The 14,429-nt window shown below is 37.0% G+C and overlaps 1 protein-coding gene across 2 annotated transcripts in view; it reads left to right on the top strand.

Moving 5' to 3' along the window:
* CRPPA (CDP-L-ribitol pyrophosphorylase A) overlaps nucleotides 1-14,429 on the top strand; it is an 81,617-nt gene that overhangs the window by 36,773 nt on the left and 30,415 nt on the right. For both annotated transcript variants that reach the window (XM_053466986.1, XM_053466985.1), the window contains exons 6-8: nucleotides 8,162-8,259; nucleotides 11,770-11,862; nucleotides 12,219-12,311. In XM_053466986.1, coding sequence (XP_053322961.1) covers nucleotides 8,162-8,259; nucleotides 11,770-11,862; nucleotides 12,219-12,311 — 284 coding nt within the window. The remainder of the gene's footprint in view (nucleotides 1-8,161; nucleotides 8,260-11,769; nucleotides 11,863-12,218; nucleotides 12,312-14,429) is intronic.

Raw genomic sequence — 14,429 nt, 5'->3', positions numbered from 1 at the left:
ATGATGGCTGACGTGACCCTTAAAGGACACCCCCTTACATATAAATTATGAGAGCAGCCATATTAACTTTTTGTTCCAGGAATTTGCATCATTATTCCTCCCATTATTTCTAAGCATTTTGATGATTGAAAGAAGATAAATTCAGAGCAGGCTTATTTTGTCAGATCTTAGCTTCTGTAGATAAATAGATTCACAAAATTTCCCCTAAACCATTAAACTTAAAGTACAACTTTGCTTTTGGTAATAAGTGAATGAAGTTATAATAAAATGTGAAGGTGACGATTCACTTCTAGTCAGGGTGGGTAAGATAATGGTTCTAATAATATGGCTAGACAAACGGGGTAGAGTATGGTATCATTAAGATAAAACTTACATCGAGACTCCTCGCTCTTCTTGTCATATAGTACAGGTTTGCACAAGTTTGTGCAACCAGCGTCGCAGTGTGCTCAGGATGTTTGCATAAGCTTTCCCTGACCTTTCCAGCGTACAGATGAAGAAGCAGAGAGAGAGAGAGAGAAGTGTAAAGGCAAGCGAGGGACCGGATGACAGGGGAAGGCAGACAAGTGTATTGAAGAGTATGACAGTTTGTCAGTGACTTGTCAGGCCACTCACATGCCTGCTTGACTTGCAGTGAGCTTGAAAGATATGCATGTTCGTTTTTACCTACAGCAGTGACTGTGCTATCTTTTTAATGTTAGTTTAGTCGGATTTGGTAAACAGATTAAATTGTCTTTTGTAAGCATGTTACGATGTTGATTTAATAACCCTTTTTATAACATATAATGGCAATTCGTGCTATCCTTTTTTTTTTATAATTCCCTGCAGCTCTTTCAGGGCATGTGCTTCTTTTGCAATTGGTCTCTTTGAACCCTTTATATAGTGACATGATCCAGATAAGTAATTTATCAACTCTTTTAAACGTTCTCTTTATCCCCAAGACTGTACTATATGTGTCCCAACATTTTCAGATTTCCCACTTGTTTTTCGCCTGAAAGCTTTAGTGGGAGCTTGGATTAATGGAACTTGCTGAAATCTTGAGATGGTTTTCCTCCAAGTTCCATCACTGGTGGAATGTTCAGTAAGGTTTTCATTGAACTCATCAGGGTCCTCAGTAAACATCTCAAATTAATGTATCCTCTGATATAGGATGGGCTGTAATGAATCCAGTTTAATGACTGCACCATTTGAGTATCTACGTAGGTTAATTTGGCAAGTGAGCCTGCAAGTAATTGTTCCAATAGGCCAGCTTACACCTTTTTACCTGTGAGGATGGAGAGCAGGCTTAAGATATTAATAACAAATTAAAATATTGAAGCACTTGCGGGTCTTGGAAGTGAGGAGATCAGGTCCAGAAGCACATACATACCTTTTTAGATCACTAAATATGCGTTTAGCTAGTTTAAGACTATGTTGTAACTAGAGGTTTATGAGAGAATAATAGATGTTTGTGGTTTAGCTTATTCCTCATAAATTAATTTATAATTTTGCAGTCTAGTCAATAAGTCCAAATCATGCAAGTTTGGCTAAATAGCCTACTGGCATATTCACAATGAGCCACCTACACCTGAGTCAGCTCAACAACTTGATAGTCCAGATGCACCAAGTTGAGGGGAAAAAGTATTCGCCAACCTAGAGCTGTGACTAGGGAGGCCGCAACATGGATTTCCAGATTCTCAGAGTCCCTCCACCCCAATTACATTAAATGGAAACTAAAAAAACATATATCTGGGTTCTGAGAACTAGCATACACCCATACAAGAAAAGACTAGATTTCTTTTTCACCAGATTTTTTAATTTTCTCTCTCTCTCTCGCTATGTGTGTATATATATATATATATATATATATATATATATATGTATGTATGTGTGCATGTATATATATATAGAACTGTGTAAAAGTTTTAGGCAGGTGTGAAAAAATGGTGTAAGGTAAATTCTTTCAAACATACATGTTAATAGTTTATTTTTATCATTCATTTTATCACCTGCCTAAAACTTTTGCTCAGCACTACATACGTATAGAATTTTGAAATTTCATATAGATATCTCATCGAAATGTTTTGAAAATGACTTATTAAGTGAGTCTTGAGGATTAAGAAAACATTACCTCAACTCCACATTCAGTAATTCCTAAAAAATCTGCTAATTGTTTTAATAGATTTCTGGAGTATGGCATGTGTTTCTCAGAGGTAAATAATGGGTTGCTAGTTGCACCCACGCAGTGGGGTGAAAATAAAAGGGAAGGTTTGCTCTTTAACCCCTTGTTTCTCTTAATGATAAGCGACACAACGGGGAGCCCTGTTGTCATACCTCTGCAAGAGGGCCTTGTCTTTTTTACTTTTTTACTTTCCCAATGTACGTTTGCTTGATCATAGGGTTGTACAGCCCTAAAAGACACAATGTGTATAGGAACAACAGAAATATTCAGAATGTGCGAAGAAATTACATTCTTCTTCTTCTTAATTCTTAACCTAATTAAATAAATAGATATCGATGTGTCACAGTCACATAAAACCCTGTGGCAAACCCTGCTCCTAATCACACTCACTAAAACATAAGTTTACCACCTTTGGCGGTTTAACTGTTGGGATGTATGTGTTCTTTCTCCTGCCTAGTGTCGCTGGTAACTTAATCAATACTTTGTTATGGCAAGCCTGGTGATTATTTGTGTCCCTAAGCTCCCCATTTTGTTTGGTTTGAATTGGTAACTCTAATTTCGTTGCATCATGTCAGTCTTATTTTGAATGGAAATGGGGGAGTCTGTAAAAGCATGGCAGGAGACTAGTTAGAGCCATTCCAAAGCCCAGCCCTGGCTTGTCATGTGCAAGCCAAGCAATGGCCACTTGAGCGGGGGATATACCAATAATCCAGTACCAAAGCACGTGTCTTCTAACAGCAATCCATGTATCTGGCTGTAAGTCACACTGATCCTTCCAGAATAGTAATTCTACAGCTAGAACCTGGGAAAGACCAAGGAGACCATAAAAAGGAGCGGGTTTACTGAGGATGTCAAGACAAAATGGGTCAGAACCGATGGTAACAGACAGACCAGAAGACTGGATAAGTAGAAGAGAATGGCGACACAAAATAGAAACCAGAAGAACTGAGTTTCCTGTATGAGATTTCTATCAGAGTGAATGGTCTTCACAACGTACGATAGAAAATGTTAGATATCAGTGTACTTAAAGTGGTTCCAACAGCTCTTTTCTGCTACCATTTTTCAATGGCAAATCATATAAATGTGTCAAACTGGTGCACATGGTGGGCTACAGCTAGACCCACAATTTGTTTTATTACATTGTTATGGCAGTAACTTTCCACAAGACGTACACGCTTACTAAATATGTTTTGTGGTTGTCAGGAAATTCATAACATCCAGGTCTATCAGGGTAAACCACAGTAACATGAGTGATATTCTTACAAGGTGCAACTTTCCATTATGCTACTATACATAGAGTAACTCCACACCTCCAGAAAGTTTACTGTGGTTAGCAGAATTATGTCATTGTGTTAAGATCAACAATATTTTTATTATAGTTCTAGAAATACAGAAATAATACAGGACTAACTTTAGTTATTTTAAAATTATTGGAAGTATATTTTTGTTTATTATGTACTTTTCAATAATGCATAAATTATTAGAGCCACACATCTCCCAAGTGACTTTGTATGGGACCCCAATTTAGCTGTCTCTCTTTGCACCCCCTCTCTTCCAGGAGATCAGAATGTTTGGCTGGTAAGAGTGTATTCCAGTGTTCCTCAGATCTAACTGTCAAGATAAAATTTGTATATAACCACCAAAATATATATTATGGTTTATATATAGATTAAATTGTGCAAATTAAAATTAGTTGTCAGTAGTCACATTTCATAAAAAGGACCTCCCCATAACGACATCTCTAAACTCCAAAAGCGGCTTTTATTCGGTGAAAACAACACTGATTGCTAAAACATTTCCCTGCTGAAGTTGAAGTACTCTGCGAAACATGGGCCGGGAATACCACGCCAGGCAGTGTGTTTGTTACCGCCTATGCGCGTGGGGCTTATCCCTGCTTATGTGTTTACTTCACCAGGTAAGCTTTTATATTCTTTCCTTTTTTCAATGATAGGGAAAGTATAATGATGGGTTGGAGAGACAGGGTATGAACTGTATAGCCCTACTCTCCCTCCCCCACTTTACATATGGTTATCTATCATGCAGAATTTCATGAGACTGGTTCAAAGGGTGTAGTATTTGATCTCCCGGCTGTCTTATGACCAAGACCGTTACAGATCATCTGCTACTGGGTCATTTAATATTATATATTATATATATATTATAATCTTTTTTTTTTAAATCATAGTCCAGTTGCTTGTTAATGATCTCATACTATGAAATTTGGCAACATAGCTGGCAGCCTGTAGGTCTGTGCGGGGAGTTTGTTTCAAATCCTTTTATGTAATATGATCAAGGTTATTAGCTGTCTTTCTCCCCCGCAATCATTTCTTTTGTATTACGGAGGTCATTAACAATAGAGGACATTTTTAATAATCTTCTGCCCAGGCTAGTGCCGAATTAGCACCTTATACCTTAAGCCAACATGTAGCGCACATTGAGCATGTTATCTACAAAACCTATTGTGGGCTGCTGTATTACTGGTAGATTTGGCCCCCCACGCTGAACATTGCCATCCCTTCACTGATAATAATGTGAGCAGAGAATGCCAAGCAGCTATGCCACAACACTCTCGCATACCCACATTCCTTCTGGACCAACCAATACAAAACGTTGCAAGTTACTTAAAAATCCCATTTTGTTTTTTCTTTAAATCTGGTCATCTTACAATAGCAGAAATCCTAAGAATCTGCTTTTTATAGTCTTTTCAATACAGGCGTGATGAGGAGCGACCGGATGTAGCTTTCTTTAATGCTCACAGACCACAACAAGTCCCAGAATCGTGTTGTAATAGAGGTGTAGAAAGAAGAGGAAATACTCTGTTTTATTTTCGCCTTCAATTTTGTACCGATAACAAACAAGGACATGACTCACAGCCCCGTACTGTTGTATGGCTCTCTGTAGGCTCTGTAAGGAATTGTTTGCCTGGATTAAGCAAGGAAGTTAAATGGAATGTGTATGTTGCTTATTTTTCAAATTGCTAGTTAAACTTTTTTTTTCTTAAGGCATTTCAGGGACTTTAGGAGTTTTTTTTTTATGTCTGGGCATGTAGAGAAGGTTTGGGAGGGCTGAACAAGTTCCTGTGACAGATGTATAATACTTGCTTATTAAGTCAGCGGGTTTATGTATGTGTATAGATTCATAATCAAACAAAGCATCCACTCTCTTCTTTTCTCTTTAACACTGGTCGATTACAGCCGCAGCTGAGAAAACTTTGAGCCTGGTTTTTACAGCGGCTGTGGCTAAGTTACAATTGTCATGATTAAATACGGACTTATGAAGCAATAATATACCTTTTTCAACTTAACGTCTGTATTTGTTGCCGGACATGACAAGTCCTCTTTTCTCCCACTTTAAAATGTTACAACCATAGAACACTGTATCAAAGAGGGGATTAATAATTATTTAACATGTCTTTCTCCTCTAAATGGTCACGTCAACACTGCATTTGTCATAGTTGTTAAAGTGGACAAGTCTTCGAAAATGAACTTTGTGTTAGTCAAAAGAGTATTTGGTACATCTGTATTAGAATTTCTTAAAGGGACATTTAATGCATATGATAGGTGAGTAGGCCTTTTCATGACACCCCGCTTGCATATTCATGGGGAGGATCTCAGTATGTATAACCTGGAGGAATACTTGGGTGTCAGCCCCCCCAAAACATTGGCTGTTGTATTTATATGGCTACCATGAAATAAAGAGATTTTGTCCTTGCTTTCTTAATTTTAGTTTCCAATAGAACTGCACGAAGGTTTTGCAGCTTTTTCTATGAAAAGGAAAGTTGTCCACAAGAATTGTTCTTGAGCTGATTGATTGGTGAAAGTTGAAATTAGCAAACAGGGACTGCAAATAGGTTAAACCAACTGGGAATTAAATAATCCAAGCCATAGCAGTTGCTTATTAAAATGTCATGGTCTGCAACAATGAATGCTGGTGCGTTCTACTTGAATGATGATTAAGAATCAAGCCTTTCTCCTGACACTAGGAGGTTACTAGGTTTCAACCTTATGCTTTTGCAGAATAGTGTAGATCCTGGATTTCATGACTGACCAAGTGGGCTTCCAGCTGAATCTCCTTTTCTGATTAAAGTTTCTAGTAACAAAAGGCTTGACATTTGTACTTACACACACAGGATGGATCTTTTATAAAAAAGACAGAGGTCTGTTTGAATTTGAACCTTATGTACTGTTTTCCTTTTGCCATACTTCATTCATTGCAAGATGATTATAAATGGGTTGTACTATATGAATAATGATGTTGGCCTCTGTTAGCTACATTAATGAACATAATGAATTGAATGAAAGTTGATAACTTTTTTTGGGGTCAACATAGAAAAGGAAGCCAATGAACATAGGCTATTGAGACCTCAGATGGCTTTTTTGTTTAGATCAGAAAAATACTTCTGAGGTTCTGAAGGCCTATGTGACTTTACATCTTTTTTTATGGGTCTCATAAAATGTATCAACTTCAACTAACGACCCCACATGATTTGGATGCTATCAAGTAGACATTCTGGGTTACTTGTTGGGAAGTAAGTTACCTGATCGGGATCCAGCAGCCTAATTTGGTTTGTCTTTGATTATTTAATTCAGGAATTTTAGCTGCAAGAGTCAGACCCAAATATATTTATTTATTATTTATTTATTAAATTTAAATGTTTACAATGTATTTTTATTTCATGGTTTTGGGGAACCAGGATCGAGTTATTTGACTCTTGATGAACTATAGAAATTTGAGATGATACGTGAACACATGCAGAACTTCTTGGCACAGTTCCTTTGTATAGGAAGTGCTATTAGTGTATCACATACCAGATTTACGGTTTTCCACTTAAATTTAATGGCAATGACATTGCAATGTGCCTCAGGTGTATATGACGCAATTCCAAGAAGCTGTGGCTGTTATTCCTAGCAGCTCAATGCATTAATAGTTAAGACTATTAGTCATTTTAATGAAGGGTAAATTGTGGCAGTCGGTGTCTTAATATAATCAGACGTTTTTGACATTAAAATGAATGCAGACATTGATTGTGGTGTTATAAGAGACATGCAGTAAGCCAAAAAGACTCTGAGTATTAGATCAAATTTATATATTAAATCAGTGTAAAAAAAGGTAACCAATTTTCCGTGTTGGTGTGGTTACTGATATGCGTTCACTATATTCTATTGTGTTTATTAGAATTATACTCCATAGGGAGACTTCTTAATCAGTCCTCAAGATTGTAAACTTGCAAGCCGGGCTTTCTCCACCTAATGTATCGGTTTGTCTTAGTCTGTCAATTTTAGTCTTGTCATACTCCTAGAATATATGTATTGCAAGAAGGGCTGCGTACATTGTTGGCACTTTATAAATAAAAGATAATAATAGTAATTGCATATTGATATTGAGTACCATATTTTTATAGCATGAGGTTTAGTTTTCTTTTTTTGCAAGTCTGAAGCGTGCAGGAATTGTAATATGTATAGATTTTGATATTGTAAGGGAGAAAGTGGGCATGAAGTAGTTCCCTTTTTTTGTTGATCAATTGGTGTAATCGAGATATTTATTAAGTATGAGACTTTTTTTTTTTTTTTTGAAATCTGACATCTGCAGGGAAAGGTTATTTCTCCTCATCCAGATAGGGGGACAGAGAACTCGATGATGAGGAATAATCATGCTAATCCTTCACAATAATTTCGGACTAATATGTATAATTGTATATTTTAACTGTTAAATGCCATTACATAGATTTATTTAGTGTCCCGAGCTGTAAAATTTATTTTATGGGAAAAGTGTCAGATCTTCTTTAATGCTTTGGTGGTCCTAGGTAGACCCGTCTTATGTGGTCTTCATGCAACAAAAGTGAGGCCTTCAGTATAACACACTGCAGGTTCTGTTTTAATTTCTTCTTTGAAGGGGCGATACAAGGAGCAGAAATGATATAGTTACTTACAACCCCACGTTCTGTTCAGATGGTGAGACAATGTTCTCCACATCATTAATCTATATATTTTCTTGTGCCTACAGAACGTCTCTCCCAGCAGCTGTGCATTATAACCAGTATGAGAGAAGAAGCAGTCGAAGTAGGATTCTTACTTCATGAAAATCTGAAAAATCACATCAAAGTGAGTAGTAAAATTCTGAGCCCACATCTAATAATCTAGGTTTGCCTAATATGACGAAAAAATATAAATCCTGTATGTGAGACTAAATGTTAGAGGGGTTTGGTTTCTTTTCTCTGCGTTTGGTGAATTACTTGGCATTGTCCCCAGTGACACTCTCTTACTATGTTTCCCTTTTTGACCCTTTTCAATGTGTTTATTGACTGGTACCTGGGGAGTCAGTTCCTTTAAGATAATGAAGCCGGCTGGGTAGACTGGAGAGAGAGTGGGGGCGACACCACTCCACCCCCTGTTAAAGTAGAACTAGATGTTCAGGAAGAGTACATGTTTCTCCCTATTGCCCTCCAAGTTCATACCAGGATAGCCTCTGGTTATGGCAGAACAGGTACAGCTATGGGACAAAAGACCAGACATTTAAGGAGGGGGGACTTTTTACTCTGTTATGTGTCCCACTTAAAGAGCCAAATCCCCCTTCTCCTCAGCCCATCTTTCTCTCTTTTATGCTCATGTTTCTAGGAGTTTAAAATGTTTGTGGGGTATATGTGTATCCCAGTGTTCTGCAATCCTAAATGTCACAATAATGTGGATAGAAATAATGTTTATAAACTAAACTGTGAGATAAAAGTACATTATTCTTCTAATAGACATCAGTTTTACGAATAGCTTTGATCAGGTCACAAAGTTACCTTTAAGGTTTTGGTAAATCACCACTTGATTCACGTGTCTAACCATAACCCCACAATAATTTAATCATCTGAAATGTTCAGAGGCGTGATAATGTACTGTTCTCTATATATAATGTACAGGACAGCATCCTATTTATAAGCTTAGCTTGGGGTACACAATACTATTAATGATGAAGTTTGATATATATGCAAACAAAACCAAATGATCAGCAAAAGTTTATTTCAAAGTCTACTTTAAAACATGCAGTGTTTTAACCCCCATGATAAATTTTCCTAAAGTTAAAGGCAGTGATTAAACTGAATTATCACACCCTACATTTTGCTGTTAAATTGTAGTGTTTTTACAGAAGCCTGTTTAAGTCTAATTTACTTGGGTTTTACCTCCCAAATGAATGAGAAATTACAATTAGGTACCAAAAGAATTCTGTGCGCTAGTATAGCTGTACGAGGTCACTAGGTCTCAAATATGCTGAATTATCTCCGGTCATGTTGTCTTTTAGAATTCTTAACTGGCAGGAACCTTGCTGATTAGTTCCTTGTATTTGCTCACCTTTTTGAGAAACTATAACAAAAGTCTTAACTCGAGCATGACTGCTTGGGCGAGGACTTAAGGAACCCCCATCTCAACAAGTCAAAAGACGTTCCTCATAGCCCCTGACACAGGAAATCACGAGTTCCGAAGTATTTCTATTGTGAAGGGCATACATATTTCAAGCTCCACTGCATTTTGCACGTGGATATGATGACATATTCTCTTCAACTGGATTACACCCACATATTTTTTTCTTGACAACATGCTAAGTAAATATAAAATTGGCTAACTTATAGACCCCAACTTTGAACGATTTTATTTAATCCACATACCATGGCCTCTTTAGTCTCAAAGAACAGCCTGGTATCCTGGTAACCATAGTTGCGTCTTCTTGATGACTACGTTGGATGACCGTATCCATATCAGAGAGATCTGACTGCCATTCTGGGGTCAAGAAGGATTTTTTTTCCCTAGCTTGTGCAAAATTGGAAAGAGCTCAACTGGGTTTTTTTTTGCCTTCTTTTGAATCAACAGCAAGAAATACAGATATGGGAAAGGCTGAACTTGATGGACGTATGTCTTTTTTCAGCCTATCTAACTATGTAACTGTGGTCATAGATCTATTCTGTAGGCATCTTTTTTCCAAGGCTCTTTCAGTCTTGTGATTGTCAGATGCGCTCAACACTAAAGAACGTTTTTAGGTGACCATGGCGTCCCTTCTCCAAGGGACAGAAGTATCATCTTGTGTGCCTGTGCTCTCTCTGCTCTTCCAGTCTACACCAGTGATATTATACAACCTATAATACTACACAATCTGCTCAGTTATATGAACATACAGATATTGAATGTGATATTTCTGTCAGGTCTATCACTGTCTAGATAAAATTATATCATTATTAATACAAGTAACAAATGCATCTGAGAATGGAAAAATACTGTAGAATTATCATAAAAAGATTAAGTATAAGTAGACTTGGAGATGTTAATCTTATCTCTGCCAGAGGCACCAGGGGGTGGATAATACAAATGGCAATCATGTTGTCTACGCTTTACAAGAAATGTCTCCCAAACTTGTCAGTTCAAATAAGTTGGCTTAATGATACTACATTTTATGGCGACTATTATTGCATCCCTTGTGATAAAACAAATATTGTATCTTTTTCATAAAAGTTGTGTCCAGTTTCACTTACAGTTTTAGAGCATCATTCTATACATAACTAATAGATAAGTCAGGACTGAATGGATAATAAGGTACACAAAAAACAAGTTTTTAACATTTAAGGGGCTTTAACTTGTTTTAAATACTTTTTTTGTACAATTTGTATCATTGTTACCATGGGTAACACAATGTCTTTTTAGAAATATCTGGCAATGTAAAGAAGTACCCTGAATATAACTTGCTATTTGAAGATGTGTCCAGTCCCAAGGTGACAGAAAATAATCACACTGTTTCTTATTGGCTTTTGTTAATACAGCACAACAGATAAGGATCCTGAATGATTTGATCCACAGCATAATGTTAGTACTTTGCCTATGAGATCTATAAAAGGGGGTTAGATATATGGCAAAATGATCTCAATGGGATGTTACGTCTCCTAATGGACTATATATTATGTGTTCTTTCAAAAAGAAAACACTGAAATGCATCTGATTTCCAGGTGTGTCTTTGAGAAAATATGCTAAAAATGTATAAATATATTAAATTGTCAAGCTCTTTGGGACAGGGTCCACATTTCCCAATGTATTCATACCTATTGTACCCCATTTATAATGTGTGTGTAGAGCCTTTGTACCCTTATTAGAATTAAAACTGTAAAGGACTCAGCACTAAACATTTTAAAATATGCATGCATATAGTGCATATACAGCTGCAAACTAAGATGATATATTATTAGGGGTTAAAATGGTCAGATTCCTTTTCTTCTAGGTAGATTATTCCAAATTTGCCCAGATTTATACTTGAAGACGTGCTTGCATACTTCTGTGTGCAACCATTAGTAAATCCTAATTAGAAAAGTAAGTAGGGTCTACGGCTTTTCACTTCTTTATGATGGGGCCATATTGCATACGGTTGCAGTTTTTGTCAATAATGTAAATGTTCTAATTCATTTAACGTAAGCAATATTTAGTTGTCTGTTGTATGTGAATTGTATTTTTCCTTAATGCAATACGTATTCACCAATTTTGATTGATCTCATCATATATTGCATTCATTGTTTTATTTTTAAGTGTATATTGTGTGTGTATTGTTATTATGTTGTATTTAATCACAAATTTCCATTTTTTTTTTTTAAGCACGTGAGAGCTATTTCATCATCGATGTGCAAAACGCCTCAAGCTCTACAGGGTGTTTTTCATGGGCCGTGCTTTAATTTTATTTGCATAAATGTAAGTTGAAAAATTTGCAGTTAAAATCATATTTTTCTGTCTGTCTATTAATCATCTACCTGTCTGTTATTTTACGATGGTGAGACTTGGGTAAAAGATTGGGTAACATTTTGTCTTTCCTCCAGTGGCCAGTCAACTAAACCACTTTAAGAACAAAATGAACCAAACCTATTACCCATAGAAACCTTACATTTGACCAGATGACCCAAAATCTGCTATGGATAAGAAATGTACTTGTTAACAAGAAAACAGTGATTATTATATATCTGACACGGCTACTGTTTTCCAAAATTCCATTTGGTGTGTAATTTCTTATTTTTTTCCACTTTAGTCATTATTTACATTTGCTTTTTAAGGTAAAGGAGTCTGATTTTGAGGAAACTCGTAACTTAATATACATACTTCAGAGTGAGAAAGTCAGCTGTTCCAATCCATCGGTTGTTGTGTCAGTAAGTAAAATGACATTAATCAACATTTTGCATGACAATTGAATTTTTTTAAATTCAAGTAAAGCAAAAGAAAGTCTGCACCGGACAGCAGAACATACACGTGATCTATATTTTTTACAATAAATGTTTTAGTTGTTTTGATATTGTTAGCGGTATGGAAATGAATGCAAAACAATCTATACCAGCAATTTTTTTACTTTTTTTTTTTTAAACACAGTAGAACCTAATATTATTCCTAACGTTCATTCATCAGGTTTAGCTTGTCACAAAAATAATAATAACAAAAGATTTAGATCAAAATCAAATGAGGCAAGGTTGTACATGATTAGAGAATTGTTTTCAGGAAGGTTTTGGGCTTTCCCAAGCGCTAGGAGTGATTCTTCTAATACTGCATTTAGATGCAGAATTGTAAATTCAGCAGAGTAGGGAGAACAGCAGCTTTAAGTGGTCGAAAAAAAATATTAAGGAAAACACTTATTGTTTTACTTTTCCAAACTGACTAAAGCAAAGCCGTATGAAGGTGACAGGTCTGCTTTAAATATCAGTGTAATGATAAACAATAGGTTAATCAGTTTGATTGTATGGTGGACATTTTAACATTCCCTGCAGGAAGAATCCTATACTTCCAAATAATGTATAATGATTCTTTGACGAATTATAGATACCTGTACCTGTCAATCACGTCTAACCCTCTGATTGTGGAAATACAAGTGTGCCTGTGGAAGCTTGTCAGAATACACCATTCTAGACACAAATATTAATTCAGCGTATGTCTGGGGCGTTGACTTTAATAGGACCCCTCAGGGATGCTTTTATTCCCACTTATATGGGAGTATCCATGATTGACAGCCAGCGTCTTCTAGCAATTAGATAGACTGATATTATGGCTATGGGGTTTACTTTTATTGGGCCAAGATGCCTTTCAGTCTGTGAAGTGGGAATAGAGATATCTAAAAATTATATACGGTATTTATCATAAACCAGTAGCTATTTTCTAATCCAAATCTAAATGTAATGGGATTTGGAGGTTTATTCATTAACCTGTGACTTGAAGTGAGGTCAAGAAATTTCATCTCCCCTGGCACAGTGTGAGTGTCTCCTTCAGAAAGGTTGATTTGACCCAGAAAAATGCATAGTTAAATTGCTAAGGGTTTGTGTTACATCTTGCAGATTTGTTTAAGCATTTAATTATGCATAATGCAGGGCCAGCTCATTCTTCTTACAGAAGAAACTTGCTAGGGATCGCCCTTCATAATGCCCAGGGAAGCCGGTAAAAGTTGCAGACTCACCTGAACCGGTTTTCAATACACTGTAAGTAGTAGGGTTCCAGTGGGACCCAGCGACGTACAGGGGGTCACTCTTGTTTCATTGTGCCAAACCTAACTCTATTTAACGGTTGTCACATAAAATGAGTTGCAGAATACTCTTGCATATTCTATATTTCTGCTTTGATCACGTTTCATACATACATACATACATATGACAGCACATGCCTTTACAAACATATTTCTCGGCTTGTCTGTCTTTTTGCTTTGCCGTCCATCCATCCGATACAACCTATGGATCAGCGCAGAACGGTCATATTTTGATATTTAGAGAATTTACCTAATCCCTGCTTCCTTACTCTTTTTATTTATTGACAATAAAGATTATACAATTATACCTGTCATTCCCTGTACTGTGTTTTATCTCTGTAATCCTTAGGTGGGTCCTCCATAGGGGAGTGGAGAGACCTTTAAAGACTTAGAACCCCTCCCTTCTTTGAGCGGAGAGTCTTCAAGACGCCATATGTAATTCCTAGTGTTAAACCAGCAGCAAAAAGTGTATATGTGTATATATATATATACCGTATTGGCCCGAATATAGGCCGCACTTTTTTCCCCCACTTTAAGTCTTTAAAGTGGGGGTGCGGCCTATATTCGGGGTCTAGCGCCCGACGCCCGGGACATGCAGTCCCGGGCGCCGGGCAGGCAGCGGGGTCAGGATACAGATCCCCCGCAGCGGTGCAGGGGACCTGTATCCTACTGTCTGATACACTCAGACAGCCTCCCCTGCCGGCACTTTCCACGGGGGGAGTACCGGCACGGGAGGTTGTCTAAGCGCATCGCGTGGACGTTC

The sequence above is a fragment of the Spea bombifrons genome, chromosome 5 (genome assembly GCF_027358695.1).
Source record: "Spea bombifrons isolate aSpeBom1 chromosome 5, aSpeBom1.2.pri, whole genome shotgun sequence".
Taxonomy (NCBI): Eukaryota; Metazoa; Chordata; class Amphibia; order Anura; family Pelobatidae; genus Spea; species Spea bombifrons.
Note: the sequence above shows the minus strand (reverse complement) of the source record. Positions and strands in the feature narration are given on the sequence as shown.